Below are 15,819 nucleotides of genomic sequence, written 5' to 3'. Positions count from 1 at the left end.
GAATTATTGATCACTGAATATTAAATTATTTAACATCATATATCATTCGGATGTTAGAAACAAATGCATTTCATAATATTGAAAACACACTCTTATAGTCATTATTACTTTTCAATAAATATTACTCCGTAAATATTAAATTAAATATTTATTTAAGATAGATTTTAAAGAAAATCTTTTAGATGATGTTGAAAAGATATCAAAATCTTGTTAAAAAATAGCCTAGGGGTAAAAACGTAAAATACATAATTCAGTTACCAATTCTTTTCCTCTATATATTCATCGAAGTGCCGTATCATCCCGCCTTTACACATTCATTTCATTCATCTTCCATTGACAGTTGTCACAATTCCGATATGGGGTCCGGTGTTGATCGATCAGAGATCGTTTTCTTTGACCTTGAAACAACTATTCCGAATCGAATTGATCAGTCCTATGCAATACTTGAATTTGGTTCGATATTAGTTTGTCCCCAAAAGCTTAACGAGTTAGACAGCTATGAAACACTTGTTAAACCGCATGATGTTAATCTTATCACCGATAAGTCCATTCTCTGCAACGGTATCACTCCTGCTGACGTGGATTCTGCCCCGTACTTTACGGAGATAGCGGATAGAGTTTATAACATCTTGCATGGTAATTTATATATCTTTTTTTCATTGATAATTACTATTACCTGTATCCCAATATTATTGTATTGTTTTCGCTTTTATAGATTTTTTTTTTCAACTTTGATTTCAATATTTTTGTTTATGCTACATACTCCCTCCGTCCCAAGGGCCAAGGGTGCCTTCCGCACATGGTTGCTGTGGGGGGTGGGGGGGGGATTGGACCGGGTTTCTTCCTGGTCAGCAGTTAGGGGCGGGTTATGCAACTGCGGGAGATGAACGCGTGGGTGGTTTAGTTCTCTTTGGTGATTCCGAATTGCTATTAAAAAAAAAAGTAGACAAAAAAAAGAAATGTCATTATTTTTGTTTACTTTACAATTTTACTCTTGCTTTTTATCTATCTTTTTGTCTTACCTGCATATAGTAAAGGTACCTTATTTTTTTTTTATCTATTTATAAAACATATCAAAATAGAATACTTACCGGAGAGAGTAATATTTAATTAAAGTTTGTCTTTTCAAAAAAGGTTATAACAATGAAAACATATTTGAAACTCAATTCATTCACATAATTTTCATCAAATATTATATAACACAAATAAAATATTTAAAGACAATAATTTTAGGACGGAGTGAGTAACTGGTTATGGTTTGTTTAGGGATGACTTTTTACCTTCGAGCCGAGGGATGACTTTTTACCTTCGAGCCGAGGGATGACTTTTGTCGGGATGACATTGTACCTTAGACCGATTGATGACTTTCTTTGCCTAGGGAGAGAAACACATCTCTCTCTCTCTCTCTCTCTCTATCTATCTCTCTCTCGGTGAAGAAATGACTGTCTACATCACGCCTATCTATATCCCAAACATGCAGGATTGGGTTGTTGTCAGTTGTTATTATTTCGGTTTGTTTCTTATTTGGCAACATTGGTGACGTTTGTTAAGTCATCTGCTAAATTACAATTGTAATATTGACTATAAATTTGTACAATTTCCGGAAATGCAAAAAAGGTGAATCAATGGTACTTGGACTTAATATAAGTATAAATATTAATTAAGATGGGTTGCATTTCTGTGTACTTTATAACATTTGCTCTTGTGTAAATGCCATGGATCATGATGAATATATACTGATTTTTGAGTTGACTTGTTAGTCTTTGATGGGTTGAATTGTATACAGGAAGAGTTTGGGCGGGTCACAACATATTGCGGTTTGACTGTGTGAGGTTGAGGGAGGCGTATGCACGTATAAATAGGCCGCCACCACAACCCAAAGGAACCATTGATACATTGGTTTTGTTGACACAAAGCTTTGGAAGACGAGCTATTAACATGAAGGTATATGACTAGTTACTAATTAACAATCGTAAAATATATGTAGTTGATCGCGTAATAAACAGTTTTATAAACCCGTCCTTTATTGATTTTCTCTTTATTTTGTGGCTTAGATGGAGAGTCTTGCTGCTTATTTTGGGCTTGGAAAGCAAAGTCACAGGTAATTTGCTGCATCTATTGACGTTTTAGATCTTAAAATTTGAATTTGAATAATATTCATACGAAAAAATTTCATGTGTATTACCTGTAAATTTTATATGGTTATTTCATCTTGTGTGGTTTTGGGGTTCTTCTTAAGGTTTGGGATTAAGGCTGAATAAACATTTGCTCTGATTTTATTTTAAGAATAAAATAAGTGCACGATATGTCATGTTTGCAACAAAGAGAACCTTGTTCACTAAATCAATCCACGCTAATTTAATCCGACGTCTCTTGCTTCAATGTTTTGTTTCAGGAGTTTAGGTGATGTTCGAATGAATTTGGAAGTTGTCAAGCGCTGTGCAGCGGTCCTTTTCTTGGTAATTTATCTTTCAAGCTTTCTGTTTATTTTCTTTAAGTCCGTGTGCTTTATTATAAGATTATATCACATTTTTTATGTATGAACTTGTTTTGAGTTTTCATCTCTAATGTGATGAACATTTACTCTAGCAGAAGAAAAATTCGAGATAATATAGTAGTGGTGGCTAAATAGGTTGGTTACTTGGGTTGAGAAATGGGTCAAATCATGCGACTTTAGAACCGCTTAAGGAAAACTTTGGTAATTTCAGGTAACTAGGATAATGTTAAAGTAGGCAAAAGGCACTAACGTTATCAGTCCCTGGTATAATAAAACTACAATATGAAATTAGTTTTAGATTGATTGTGGGTGTTTCGTTTAGCCTTAGCGCGTTATGAAAGTTGGGACGACAGCTTCGGTTATTCGATTGTGTTTTCTTGTTTTGTTTGGCCTGTGGTTTATGGATGTAACAGTGTTAATCCTTTCCGGGTCTTGGTTTGTTGTTTGAGTTTTGGGTATATCCTGCTCATGTATTGGTTTCTTATTAAAATATTTTTTTTCCCTTTATCAAAAAAATAAATAAATATATAATAAAACTACAAAAATAAATATTGCTTTCATTGAGAGTTGAACTCAAGACCTCCCGCTTACTAAACGGGTGCTCTAACCAACTGAGCTATGAAAGCAATCTGAGATATTCTCCTACATTATGTTCTCATTTTATCAAACTATCATTTTACATCACAAAGTAAGGATAAGGTTACAATGTTGCTATACTGTTATACTCCACTACTTAGCTGCAAATTGCACCAGATATAGCTTTATATATAGTGCTTACATGTCCCATAACCACATGTAATATGTTGTTTTATATCCAGATATGCATGTAACATATATGTGTTTAAAACTATGTGAAGCAAATAAGAGAAGAGTAATGGATATTAATAGTATCAGTCCCTGTGATAGAAAATAACATAAAAAAATGCTTTCATTGAGAGTCGAACTCAAGACCTCCCGCTTACTAAACAGGTGCTCTAACCAACTGAGCTATGAAAGCAACTTGATATACATCTCTACACATTTTCTTCATTTAATCAAACTTTCATTCATCGTTGACATAACCTTCCAATTGCAGTTCACTAAACTTTTCTTTCGAACTCTCTCAATCTTCGTGGTGCTTGACTGTTAGAGCTTCTTTAATGACATGTTCATGTCCCATAAGCCTACGTTGCTCTTAAGCATTTAATACATGTAGAAATTATGTGTAGGTAGTTTTTAGAGGTCTCTTTATGTTCTTCAATTTGGTTATACTTTTCAACAGTTTATGAATCTATAAACTGAGAGTTGAACAATCGTACTTCGTCTAATATCCAAATGTCTGTCTTAGTATTCAGTATTCAATGATTGTATTTTCAAGATACTTAATTAAGTTTAGAACCTGTGTGCCTCGAACTCTTGTGTCTCCATAGTCCTCCTTCAGATAATCCCATACTTAATTAAGTTTGAATGACGAATTTTTTTTTGAAATAGTAATATTTTTTAATATGTTTACAAAACTAGAAATTTTGAAAAAAACTTTACAAAACTAGTAAAACCGGAGTTTCAAACTCCGGTTTGGCCAAATCGGTGTTCCAAAGTCCGGTTTCTATCTACTTTGTCCACATGGCAGAGTGACATGGCAAACCGGACTTTGAAACACCGGTTTGCCACGTGGCATTTTTTTTTTTTTTTTTTTTTTTTAGGATTATGGGATGAGCTCGTTTATTTGTTTAGAAAAAATTTTTAATTATTTTTGCTAGATTTAAGGGATGAATATTAATTATCAATAAGCTAATTTGAAACTTCTTTTAATGTAGTTTGAGAAGTGAAAGTTCAGATAGTTATTACTCCGTAATTAATAAGCTAATTCTTTTAAGGAATGAATATCAATTATTAACAATTAAATTTTTTTTAAAACAAATAAACAAGCTCATCCCAGAATCCTAAAAAAAAAAAAAAAATGCCACGTGGCAAACCGGTGTTTCAAAGTCCGGTTTGCCATGTCACTCTGCCATGTGGACAAAGTAGATAGAAACCGGACTTTGGAACACCGGTTTGGCCCAAACCGGAGTTTGAAACTCCGGTTTTACTAGTTTTGTAAAGATTTTTTCCAAATTTCTAGTTTTGTAAACATATTAAAAAATATTACTATTTCAAAAAAAATTTCTTTGAATGACATAATCATTGCAAGTATGGTCTATGAAACTGCAGCAAATAAAGTTGACTCACCTTTGAATTTTATGATTTGGACCACATTATGATTTTGTGGAACTGGAGTAAATCTTAATCACTGTTTCCCAAATCAGTAATCTAATCTAATCAACAAATAATGTTAGTTAAACTAATTTAGTATGTATGCATTTCTTAGAACAGTTATTTAACGGTATGCATGGATTTGTTTAATAAGACAATATTATTACAATAATGATGTATACTATTTTTTTCTTAAACGGCAACTGACTCTCACATCTGTGTCTTTTTGGTGAGCCACCTTGGTACTGCTAGTCCAAATAACAAACAACATAAATTTTAAGTTTGGCAATTTCAGGTAACTAGGGTAATGTTAAAGTATACAAAAAGAGACTAGAATGAGTTTTAACTGTTATAGTCCCAGATACTATAAAACTACACAAAATTTTTGTTTGCTTTCATTGAGAGTTGAACTCAAGACCTCCCGCTTACTAAACGGGTGCTCTAACCAACTGAGCTATGAAAGCCACCTGACATACATTTTTAAATTTTCTTCTCATTTTATCAAACTATCATTTCCCACCACAAAATATTAGGATAAGGCTATATTCTAGATATGGTTTCCAAAACCACATATGTATACGAATTTAAGAACTTAAAGTTTATAATATTTTACTGTGATAGGTTGTTTCATCTAGATATGCATGTATTATATGTGTGTTCAAAACTTCAGGTAAATTTAATAAGGAATTGATAATTGCATGAGAAAAAGATAGATAATAGGATTTAGTATATTCGAACAACTTAACTATGTCGAATGCTAAACAGAAACTCTCAAGTCACAGATAAATAACAGACATATATTGACCCAACTAGTAAACTATGTTGGAGGTTTTATTAATTTCTTTCGTGTAGGGTAAAATAATCGATAGCCGGATAAATCACTGAATCGTGGTATCACTTTCCGAAAGTAATTATTCGACCCTTATAGCCTGGGTTACACGAATATCACTTTGGGATAAGACAGAGATTAAATTCTTGTTTTGGCAGAAACAAGAATTCCTTTTGCAGAAGAATATTTTGGTGTTCGTAACTTGTGTATCTTCTCATGCATATTGGTTAATATATTTATATACACCCTTATCATGAAAGAGTCTTTTATTAAAATCAATTGGCCGATTGATTAATAAAAGTATCTTCTATAATATTCAAAAGTGGTTACAGGAAGAATATTTCTATAAACAAATATTATCACTTCCATCATTAAAGTAAAAGTTGTTACTTTTTAAATAAACAAATATTATATTTTACAACTATCAAAGCATGAGTGATCACTTTATAATAAACAAGTATTATTCCTTCAACCACTAAAGTAAAAGTGGGTGCAAGAATAATTCTTCCGTAATCACTCAAAATTGTGTTAAGTGTTTTCTTACTGCTGTCTCTTAAGAACCAGCACTGCAAAAGGACCAGCAGCGCAAAAATCAGCAAACAGGACCAGCAGCGCAAAAGTCAGCATACAGGACCAGCAGCGCAAAAGTCAGCATACAGGACCAGCAGCGCAGAGGAACCAGCAAACAGGACCAGCAGCGCAGAGGAACCAGCAAACAGGACCAGCTGCGCAGAACAACCAGCACAGGGACCAGCTGCGCAGAACAACCAGCACAGGGACCAGCTGCGCAGAACAACCAGCACAGGGACCAGCTGCGCAGAACAACCAGCACAAGGACCAGCAATGCAGAACAACCAGCACAAAACACTTAGCCAAATTTCAGCTTACTAAGAAAACTTAGTACTGAAAACACTTAGTCAAATTTCAGGTAGACCAAGTCATGATAGTAAATAATGGAAAACCACTTTTGGGTCCGGGTAATCTATCACTTAATGGGTGTACACTCCGTACCTCCAAACCCATTTACAAGTGTAGATTAAAACCCAAAATTACACTAAATTTCCAACAATCCTCCCCAATTTAGTGCAATTCGTTTCATGAGAATTAAACAAATTAAAACAAAACTCATGCATAAATGAAAATATCTTGAAGATTGAATTTTCACCTTAGTACATTACACATTCCAAATATTCGAGAATCGGGGTGTTCTAAGAATTGAACCCTTCAACCCATTTGAATAACTGAAAATAACATACACATAAGTTTTCAAATACTCTAAAGCTATCCTGACACTTTACAAGCCATGTGTCCATATCCATTCGTGAATGTATCTAAAGCAAAAGTCCAAGCTTTGTTGAAGCGGCAAAACTTCACATTCACATAGGTAGTTCATTTCAGTCATGCACCTGCTATTGCACTTTTTCAAATAAACCATTAAGAAGCTAAACTTCATCCTCACCTTCAACAGGTCCGAGTACATACCTTACCTTGGGATGATACAAAATTTTGTACTCCAAATTTCTAAGTATAAGCCTTCCACATTGAATTCAACTTCTAATTTTCATCAGAAGGGAATTGGGTATCTTATAATTAGAAATTTATGTGGACTTTAAACCCATCCCCACAGCAGACTTGTTCACCAAGTCTCTTGCCAATCCCTTCGTCAAGTGATCAGCTAAATTCTGTTGTGACCTCACGAACACTATAGAAATCACCCCATTCATGATGAGTTCACGAATCATGCTATGTCTGACACCTAAGTGTCTAGACTTTCCATTGTACATCTGGCTATAAGCCTTTGCCAATGTCGCAGCACTATCACAATGGATAGACATGGGTGCTATAGGTTTAGGCCATAATGGTATCTCATGGATCAAGTTTCTAAGCCATTCTGCTTCTTTACCAGCAGCAGCTAAAGCAACAAACTCAGATTCCATCGTTGAGTTGGTAATACATGTCTGCTTCTTAGAAGCCCATGAAATAGCACCTCCCCCAAGCAAGAACACCCAACCACTCGTTGAAGAATGATCTTCAATATTGGTTATCCAGCTCGCATCAGAATATCCTTCTATTACCGAAGGAAACCCATTATAAGATAAACTATAGTCCATAGTTTTCTTCAAGTACTTCAGTACCCGCCTAATTGCTTGCCAGTGATGAGTACTAGGATTACTAGTATATCTACTCAGTTTTCCCACAGCAAAAGCAATATCCGGCCTTGTACAAGTCATGGCGTACATCAAACAGCCAATCACCTGAGAATACTCAAGTTGTGATACAGCTTCACCTTGATTAGGCATAAGCTTCTCACTTGGATCAACAGGGGTACTCACAGGATTACATTCAAAGCAATTGAACTTTTTCAACACCTTCTCAATATAATGAGATTGACAAATCGAAATTCCTTTGCTTTCACGTTTGATCCTAATGCCAAGGATAACGTCAGCCTCCCCCATATCTTTCATGGAGAATTTTGATGACAAAAATTCTTTTGTTAAATCAACCTGACTTTGGTCAGTCCCAAAGATTAACATGTCATCAACATATAGACAAATTATAACTCCTTTACCAGAATCATCAAATTTACTATATACACATTTATCTGCTTGGTTTAATTTAAAACCACTAGATAAAATCACTTCATCAAACTTTTGATGCCATTGCTTAGGTGCTTGTTTCAAACCATATAAGGATTTCACAAGTTTGCACACCTTGCCTTCATTTCCTGGCATGACAAAGCCCTGAGGTTGGTTCATATAAACCTCCTCATCCAATTCACCATTCAAGAATGCTGTCTTCACATCCATCTGGTGAATAACTAGATTGTGAATCGTAGCCAAAGCAATCAGCAGTCTAATGGTAGTGATACGTGCCACGGGAGCATAAGTATCAAAATAGTCAATTCCAGACTTTTGTCTAAAGCCTTGAATGACTAACCTTGCCTTGAACTTTTCAATAGTTCCATCCACCTTCATCTTCTTTTTGAAAATCCATTTGCAACCCAAAGGTTTGCAACCAGGAGGTAGATCAGCTAACACCCAAGTGTTATTGCCCATGATAGAATCTATCTCATCATTAATTGCCTCTTTCCAGAATGCAACATCCTGAGACCTCATTGCTTCATCATATGTTTTAGGATCATCATCAACATTGAAACAATACGAATATTGGGTAGAAACATCATCCCTAGAACCTTCAACTAAGTATAGTTGAAAATCTGGTCCAAATGATTTAGGTTTCCTTTTTCTTTTGCTTTTCCGAAGCTCAAGTGACTGATCAACAGCCTTTTCAGAGACTTCATCATTACAATCCTTATTGATTCCATTGTTACTTGGAATCATATCCTTTGGTCTAGGTATAGATGAAAATCGATTTTCATCAAAGATTGCATCCCTTGAATCAATCACAGAATTGATTGAGACAAACTCATTAGGCTCTATTACATAGAACCTATATGCCTTGGAATGTTCAACATATCCAACAAATATGCAATCTATACCTCTTTCACCTAAACTTTTCTTCTTGGGATCAGGTAGTCTTACAACCGCCCTACAGCCCCATACCCGAAGATAATTCAAGTTAGGTTTCCTTTTATTCCAAAGTTCATAAGGTGTAATCTTGTTTCTTTTGTTAGGAACTCTATTAAGCAAATAACAAGCTGTTAACATAGCTTCCCCCCAAAATCCTTCACTTAAACCCGAATAGGATAACATGGAATTAACCATTTCCTTAAGGACCCTATTCTTCCTTTCAGATATACCATTTTGTTGTGGAGTATAAGGAGCTGTGGTCTCATGGATAATACCAACGGATTGGAAATACGATTGGTTAATGTATTCACCTCCCCTATCTGTTCTAAGTCTTTTAATCAAAGCCTTTTGTTGTAATTCTACTTCAGTTTTAAATATTTTAAATTTATCTAATGCTTCATCCTTAGTATGTAACAAATAAACATAGCAAAATCTAGAAGCGTCATCAATAAAAGTCACAAAATATTTCTTGTTCCCTAAAGTAGGAGTAGCATGCAAATCACATAAATCACTATGTATTAATTCCAAAATTTCAGTATCACGATGTACATTTTGAAATGGTTTCTTAGTGATCTTTGTTAACATACACGTTTTACACTTTTCATTGTTCATGTCAAAAGCCGGTATTAATCCATCTTTAGACATATCTTGCATTCTTTTAAAGTGTATATGTCCTAGTCTAGCATGCCAAAGTGTAGAATTATTTATGCTAGAAGTAGATATAAAAGCAAAATTAACATTCAAGTGATTAATGTTAAGTCTAAACATTCTATTGCATAAATAACCAAAACCAACAAACATACCATGTTTTGACAAAACAAACTTATCAGATTCAATCACTTGTTTATAACCACAACAATTTAACACACTACTGGAAACCAAATTTTTCCTTATTTGTGGTACATGCAAAACATCAAACAAACAAATAGTTTTTCCAGAACTAAAACACAAATCCACAATTCCACGTCCATGAACAGAGGCTGTTGACTCATTTCCCATATGAAGAATTGATCCATCAGTCACGGACTCGTAAGTCTTGAACCAAAATCTATCCTTGCATACATGGGTGGTGGCTCCCGAGTCAACCCACCACGCGACATCATCATCCTGCACAAAATAAGCCTCAGATATATATGAAACATAATAATTCTCATTTGAATTATTAAATATATTCTGACCTTTCGAGTTGTGGTTGTCTAAACCATTTCCCGAACCGCTTGTGCTAGATCCTTTGGCATTATTATTACCAAAAATAACCTTGCAATCCTTTTTCATGTGTCCAGTTTTACCACACTTCCAACAAGTCAATTTAGACTTCTTGTTCGGATTAGCCTTGTTATAACCTTGATGTTTACGTTTGCCCTTTTTGTCATTATTACTAGTGAACTTTTTATGTTCCACCATATTGACAACAGACGTACCAGCAACTTCGTTGCTCTTTGGCTTGTCATTATCCTGCAACCTGAGGGATTCCTCAATACGCAGATGACTACCCAACTCAACAAGAGTTAACTCCTCCTTCTTATGTTTCAAAGAATGTTTAAATTCTTTCCAAGATGGAGGTAGTTTATCAATTATGCTTGAGACTTGAATAGACTCATCCATGTTCATCTTATGTTGTGTGAATTGACCAAGTATACGAATGAGCTCATTGTATTGTTCCAAGACCGGTCTAGAATCGACCATCTTGTAATTATTAAAATTACTCACGAGGAACTTTTTACTAGAAGCATCCTCAGACATATACTTGGTTTCTAAACAGTCCCATAGTTCTTTAGAAGATTCAACATTTAGGTAAATATCAAAAAGGGAATCAGCCATACCATTGAGGATTAAACCTCTAGCGATGTAGTCATCGTTCTCCCACTTGCACCTTTTCCGAATTTGTTCAATAGTGGCATCATCACCATGATCTTCAGGAATTGGTGTGCTGAGTACGTACACCACACTCATGCTGCTCAGAAAGAAGTGCATCTTCTTTTGCCATCTCCTAAAATCAATTCCCTCAAACTTATCAAGTTTGGAGAAATTCGCCGTCATGTGTTTCATCGTAGCCGCCATCGATTATAACGAATAATTACTTTCGATTGTTGGAGGTTTTATTAATTTCTTTCGTGTAGGGTAAAATAATCGATAGCCGGATAAATCACTGAATCGTGGTATCACTTTCCGAAAGTAATTATTCGACCCTTATAGCCTGGGTTACACGAATATCACTTTGGGATAAGACAGAGATTAAATTCTTGTTTTGGCATAAACAAGAATTCCTTTTGCAGAAGAATATTTTGGTGTTCGTAACTTGTGTATCTTCTCATGCATATTGGTTAATATATTTATATACACCCTTATCATGAAAGAGTCTTTTATTAAAATCAATTGGCCGATTGATTAATAAAAGTATCTTCTATAATATTCAAAAGTGGTTACAGGAAGAATATTTCTATAAACAAATATTATCACTTCCATCATTAAAGTAAAAGTTGTTACTTTTTAAATAAACAAATATTATATTTTACAACTATCAAAGCATGAGTGATCACTTTATAATAAACAAGTATTATTCCTTCAACCACTAAAGTAAAAGTGGGTGCAAGAATAATTCTTCCGTAATCACTCAAAATTGTGTTAAGTGTTTTCTTACTGCTGTCTCTTAAGAACCAGCACTGCAAAAGGACCAGCAGCGCAAAAATCAGCAAACAGGACCAGCAGCGCAAAAGTCAGCATACAGGACCAGCAGCGCAAAAGTCAGCATACAGGACCAGCAGCGCAGAGGAACCAGCAAACAGGACCAGCAGCGCAGAGGAACCAGCAAACAGGACCAGCTGCGCAGAACAACCAGCACAGGGACCAGCTGCGCAGAACAACCAGCACAGGGACCAGCTGCGCAGAACAACCAGCACAGGGACCAGCTGCGCAGAACAACCAGCACAAGGACCAGCAATGCAGAACAACCAGCACAAAACACTTAGCCAAATTTCAGCTTACTAAGAAAACTTAGTACTGAAAACACTTAGTCAAATTTCAGGTAGACCAAGTCATGATAGTAAATAATGGAAAACCACTTTTGGGTCCGGGTAATCTATCACTTAATGGGTGTACACTCCGTACCTCCAAACCCATTTACAAGTGTAGATTAAAACCCAAAATTACACTAAATTTCCAACAAACTATTAACAAATAAATTGTAATAAACTAATTTAGAATGTCTGCAATTTTTTCAGACCAGTTATATAACAGTATGCATAGATTTGCAGAGCCATAGGGAATTTTTCCTTTAGTGGATTAAGTATCTGAGAAAATATAGGTAGAGGTGACTGAATGGGCTTGTTACGTAGGCCTGGCAACAGTTCAAAACGGGTGACGTTAGAACGGGTCGGGTTGGTTTGGGACAATGTAGTTGCATAGTCTCCTATAGTTTTGATACTCACAAGTAACTGATGTTACAAATATAAATTGGAAGACTATTTTATTCTCATAAAGATTTATAGATAGTTTTTTTTGGATGGTCTAATAGCTCACACATCCTAGCTCTTTGGTAACTTGGTACTGCTAGTTTAAATGCATGTTGACATTTATAAGAATGGGTCGCACAGGAGGTCTCAGTCTCAGGTTAGAAATGGTCACACAATAACCCGGTTAGGGCACCTGCATCTGATTAAAATACCTGGCCTCCCCGGGTAGAGCCTGGACATGGTAAACCTTATCCGCTTACCGTTTAAGAATGGGTCGCAAAAAGGACAGTAGACTGAATATAAACAGATGCTGTCAATGAGCTAAAAGTAACAAATAAATAAGAATGCTGCTATTCGTAACTAAACTATTCATCCTCTTAACCTTCCACATCAGCGCCACATCAACACCAATATCCTATAACTAAATCATAACTAAACACTCCCTATCGTGGCTAAAACAATACTCCTCTTAATATACAACGTACAAACAATAAAGCACTAAGTCCAACAATAAAAAGCCACTAGGACCTACAATTCCTATAACTAACCAAAACTCTTCCATTAAATCCATGGTGAGTGCGGGTAACTAATGCGGGTAACTAAGCCGTGCCTATGGTTCATTACGGATAATTACGGGTAATGAGCGGGTAATGAGCGGGTAACTAACCATAGGGAGTGGTCTAAGAAGACAGATTAGGCCACTCCCTATCGTAACTAAACTATTCATCCTCTTAACCTTCCACATCAGCGCCACATCAACACCAATATCCTATAACTAACTCATAACTGAACACTCCCTATCATGGCTAAAACAATACTCCTCTTAATATACAACGTACAAGCAATAAAGCATCAAGTCCAACAATAAAAAGCACTGGGACCCGCAATTCCTATAACTCTTCCGTTAAATCTATGGTGAAAGCGGGTAACTAATGCGGGTAACTAAGTGGTGCCTATGGTTAGTTACGGGTAATGAGCGGGTAATGAGCGGGTAACTAACCATAGGGGGTGGTCTTATAGTTTCTAGCTATGGTTTGATAACATTTATGTATGATGATGAAGCCCAAGTTTATAAAATTCTATCTGACACAAAGTATGTGCAGAAAATATGACACTACTAAATGAATATTAAAAGTTTTGGTCCCTGAAATTTAAAAAAATAGGGAGTAACATAAAAAATGCTTTCATTGAGAGTCGAACTCAAGACCTTAGTAAACGGGTGCTCTAACCAACTGAGCTATGAAAGCTACCTGATATGTATCCCTACATTCTCTTCTCATTTTATAAAAACTATCATTTCCCACCACAAATAATAGGATAAGGGTGCAATGTTTCTATACAGACTACTTGGCTGCAAATTGTACCTTAAATGAATAACAGTTTCACACCTTGACATTTCATCCAAATTGACATTTTGGGTTGCTTTTGACCCATTTGACAAATTGACCGGTCCAACCTACTTTTACTGTAACCAGCTTCTTTACTTTTATCTAACATTATGTAACTATAATTCCCGAAAGGGCTGAGTTTGCCACAATTTTTTTGTAAAATAACATTTTTTTTCACTACTGTCGAGTTTGCACTTCTGAATTATCATTCTGCAAACAGACTAAAGTATATTGCTCTTGCAGGAATCAAGCCAACGTGATATATACAATGAAACTAACAGGGTTTCTCCGAATGTTACTACTGGGTTTCGCTGTAACGGTAAAACCAGTCTAGAGGGAACAGGCTCGAACACCAGCCCATTTTCGTATAACAGAAACCTCGAAAACCCTACGTTTCCTCCAACTCCTATAGCAGAAGAGAATAAACATCCAAATACAGTTGACTCAGCTATTGCTCAACCCAACCCGTCTCACGTGGGCCCATATAACATAGACAAAATGGAGACCGAGTCCCCGCAATCTAACGAAGCCATGGTGGAAGAATCTTCAACCACCACTTTATCGAACGCTTTCACCAACCACAGTGACTTCATATTGCCTGATGATGTTTCCATGGCTTCCATTACTGTCACCATTGCTCCCTTTGTTCATGGGTCCCACAGAATACAGATACTACACCGTGATATCCCGTTGCAGATTCGTTGTGATGGTATGAGAATACGGTTTGGATTAAGCACACAATTTGTTGACCATGTCGGAAGACCACGACTAAGTTTTGTGGTTGATGCAAACAATGAAAATTTATGTGGCGTACTTGATGCCTATGATAGCATCGCTAAAAGATTCATGGATTCCGATAGCAATTCAGAGTGGAGGCCCGTTGTGTGCAGAAAGCCCGGGTTTTACAACTCACCCACTATTAGATTACAGTAAGTTTGGGTTAAACAGGCTAATTTATATTTATATTTATATTTATATTTATATTTATATTTATAAACATACTAATTGCTGCCAACATCTATGCCGTTATATTATATTATATTATTATATAAACATGCTAATTGCTGCCAACATCTATGTCGTTTTACCTACTGAACAATGCCGTTCGGTACTGTTTGTTACCGGGGGTATTTTGGTGTTTTTTCATTCTTTTTCCTTTATTGGTGGATTCTAATGTCAGCATGGAGTCAGCGTGACGTCATTATTTAATTGTTTTTAAACATACTTATTTTGAGTTTAAGGTATAGTGTAAAATCATTTCCCGCAACAATGTGCGGGCCACTCCCTCTCCTCGTCTTGACTATTCAAATACTTACTACTTACTTTTTAATATGTACTATTTACAGCTTGCCTACTGTGGCAGAAGATACTACTAGATTGATCACTGAGATATACGTCAAGGAATCACCATCGTCGTCCGTTTTGTCATTTGTTTCCAGTAGCTATGATGTGGCGGAACTCGAATCGTTGATTGGCCCAGGTTTGTTGGTGGATGCTTACTTGTCTTTGGATCCTTACAATTATCAACAGAATGCTGGAATTCGATTAGTCGCCAAGAAGTTGATTGTTCATAGATGATTGTTATGTTATATTTAAAAGGCGTTTTGTGTTTAATATTTGTCAAGATGTTAAACTAACCTCGCAATCGTTTATTAGTATTTGAATTCTTTTTTATTTGATTTTTAATTGGTCATCTGCATATCAGTTATGTTGTTAACAAGATACTTGATACCAAATTAACCATAAGGAATAAAACTTTAATGACGGTCGTTAACATTTAATAACTCTATATTCTTAGTTAACCTGACCCTTGAACTCTTGTAAGGAAACTATTAACGTTCAACAGTTCAACACTAAAGACTCAAATAACCACAGGGGAATAAGTTGAAAT

General features: G+C 35.6%; 1 protein-coding gene and 3 non-coding genes across 4 annotated transcripts; 1 reads left to right on the top strand and 3 right to left on the bottom strand.

The window, feature by feature from the left end:
- Positions 1–331: 331 nt before the first annotated feature.
- On the top strand, positions 332–15,622 carry LOC139892404 (protein NEN1-like). Its single transcript, XM_071875467.1, has 6 exons — positions 332–636; positions 1,787–1,944; positions 2,055–2,101; positions 2,396–2,459; positions 14,172–14,857; positions 15,275–15,622. The coding sequence occupies exons 1-6, from the start codon at positions 357–359 to the stop codon at positions 15,504–15,506; spliced, it is 1,467 nt and encodes a 488-aa protein (XP_071731568.1). The 5' UTR covers positions 332–356; the 3' UTR covers positions 15,507–15,622.
- TRNAT-AGU (transfer RNA threonine (anticodon AGU)) lies at positions 3,050–3,123 on the bottom strand. Its single transcript has one exon. It is a non-coding gene; the product is annotated as a tRNA-Thr (tRNA).
- On the bottom strand, positions 3,421–3,494 carry TRNAT-AGU (transfer RNA threonine (anticodon AGU)). Its single transcript has one exon. It is a non-coding gene; the product is annotated as a tRNA-Thr (tRNA).
- TRNAT-AGU (transfer RNA threonine (anticodon AGU)) lies at positions 5,120–5,193 on the bottom strand. Its single transcript has one exon. It is a non-coding gene; the product is annotated as a tRNA-Thr (tRNA).
- Positions 15,623–15,819: the final 197 nt, after the last annotated feature.

This window comes from Rutidosis leptorrhynchoides, chromosome 2 (genome assembly GCF_046630445.1).
Source record: "Rutidosis leptorrhynchoides isolate AG116_Rl617_1_P2 chromosome 2, CSIRO_AGI_Rlap_v1, whole genome shotgun sequence".
Taxonomy (NCBI): domain Eukaryota; kingdom Viridiplantae; phylum Streptophyta; class Magnoliopsida; order Asterales; family Asteraceae; genus Rutidosis; species Rutidosis leptorrhynchoides.
Note: the sequence above shows the minus strand (reverse complement) of the source record. Positions and strands in the feature narration are given on the sequence as shown.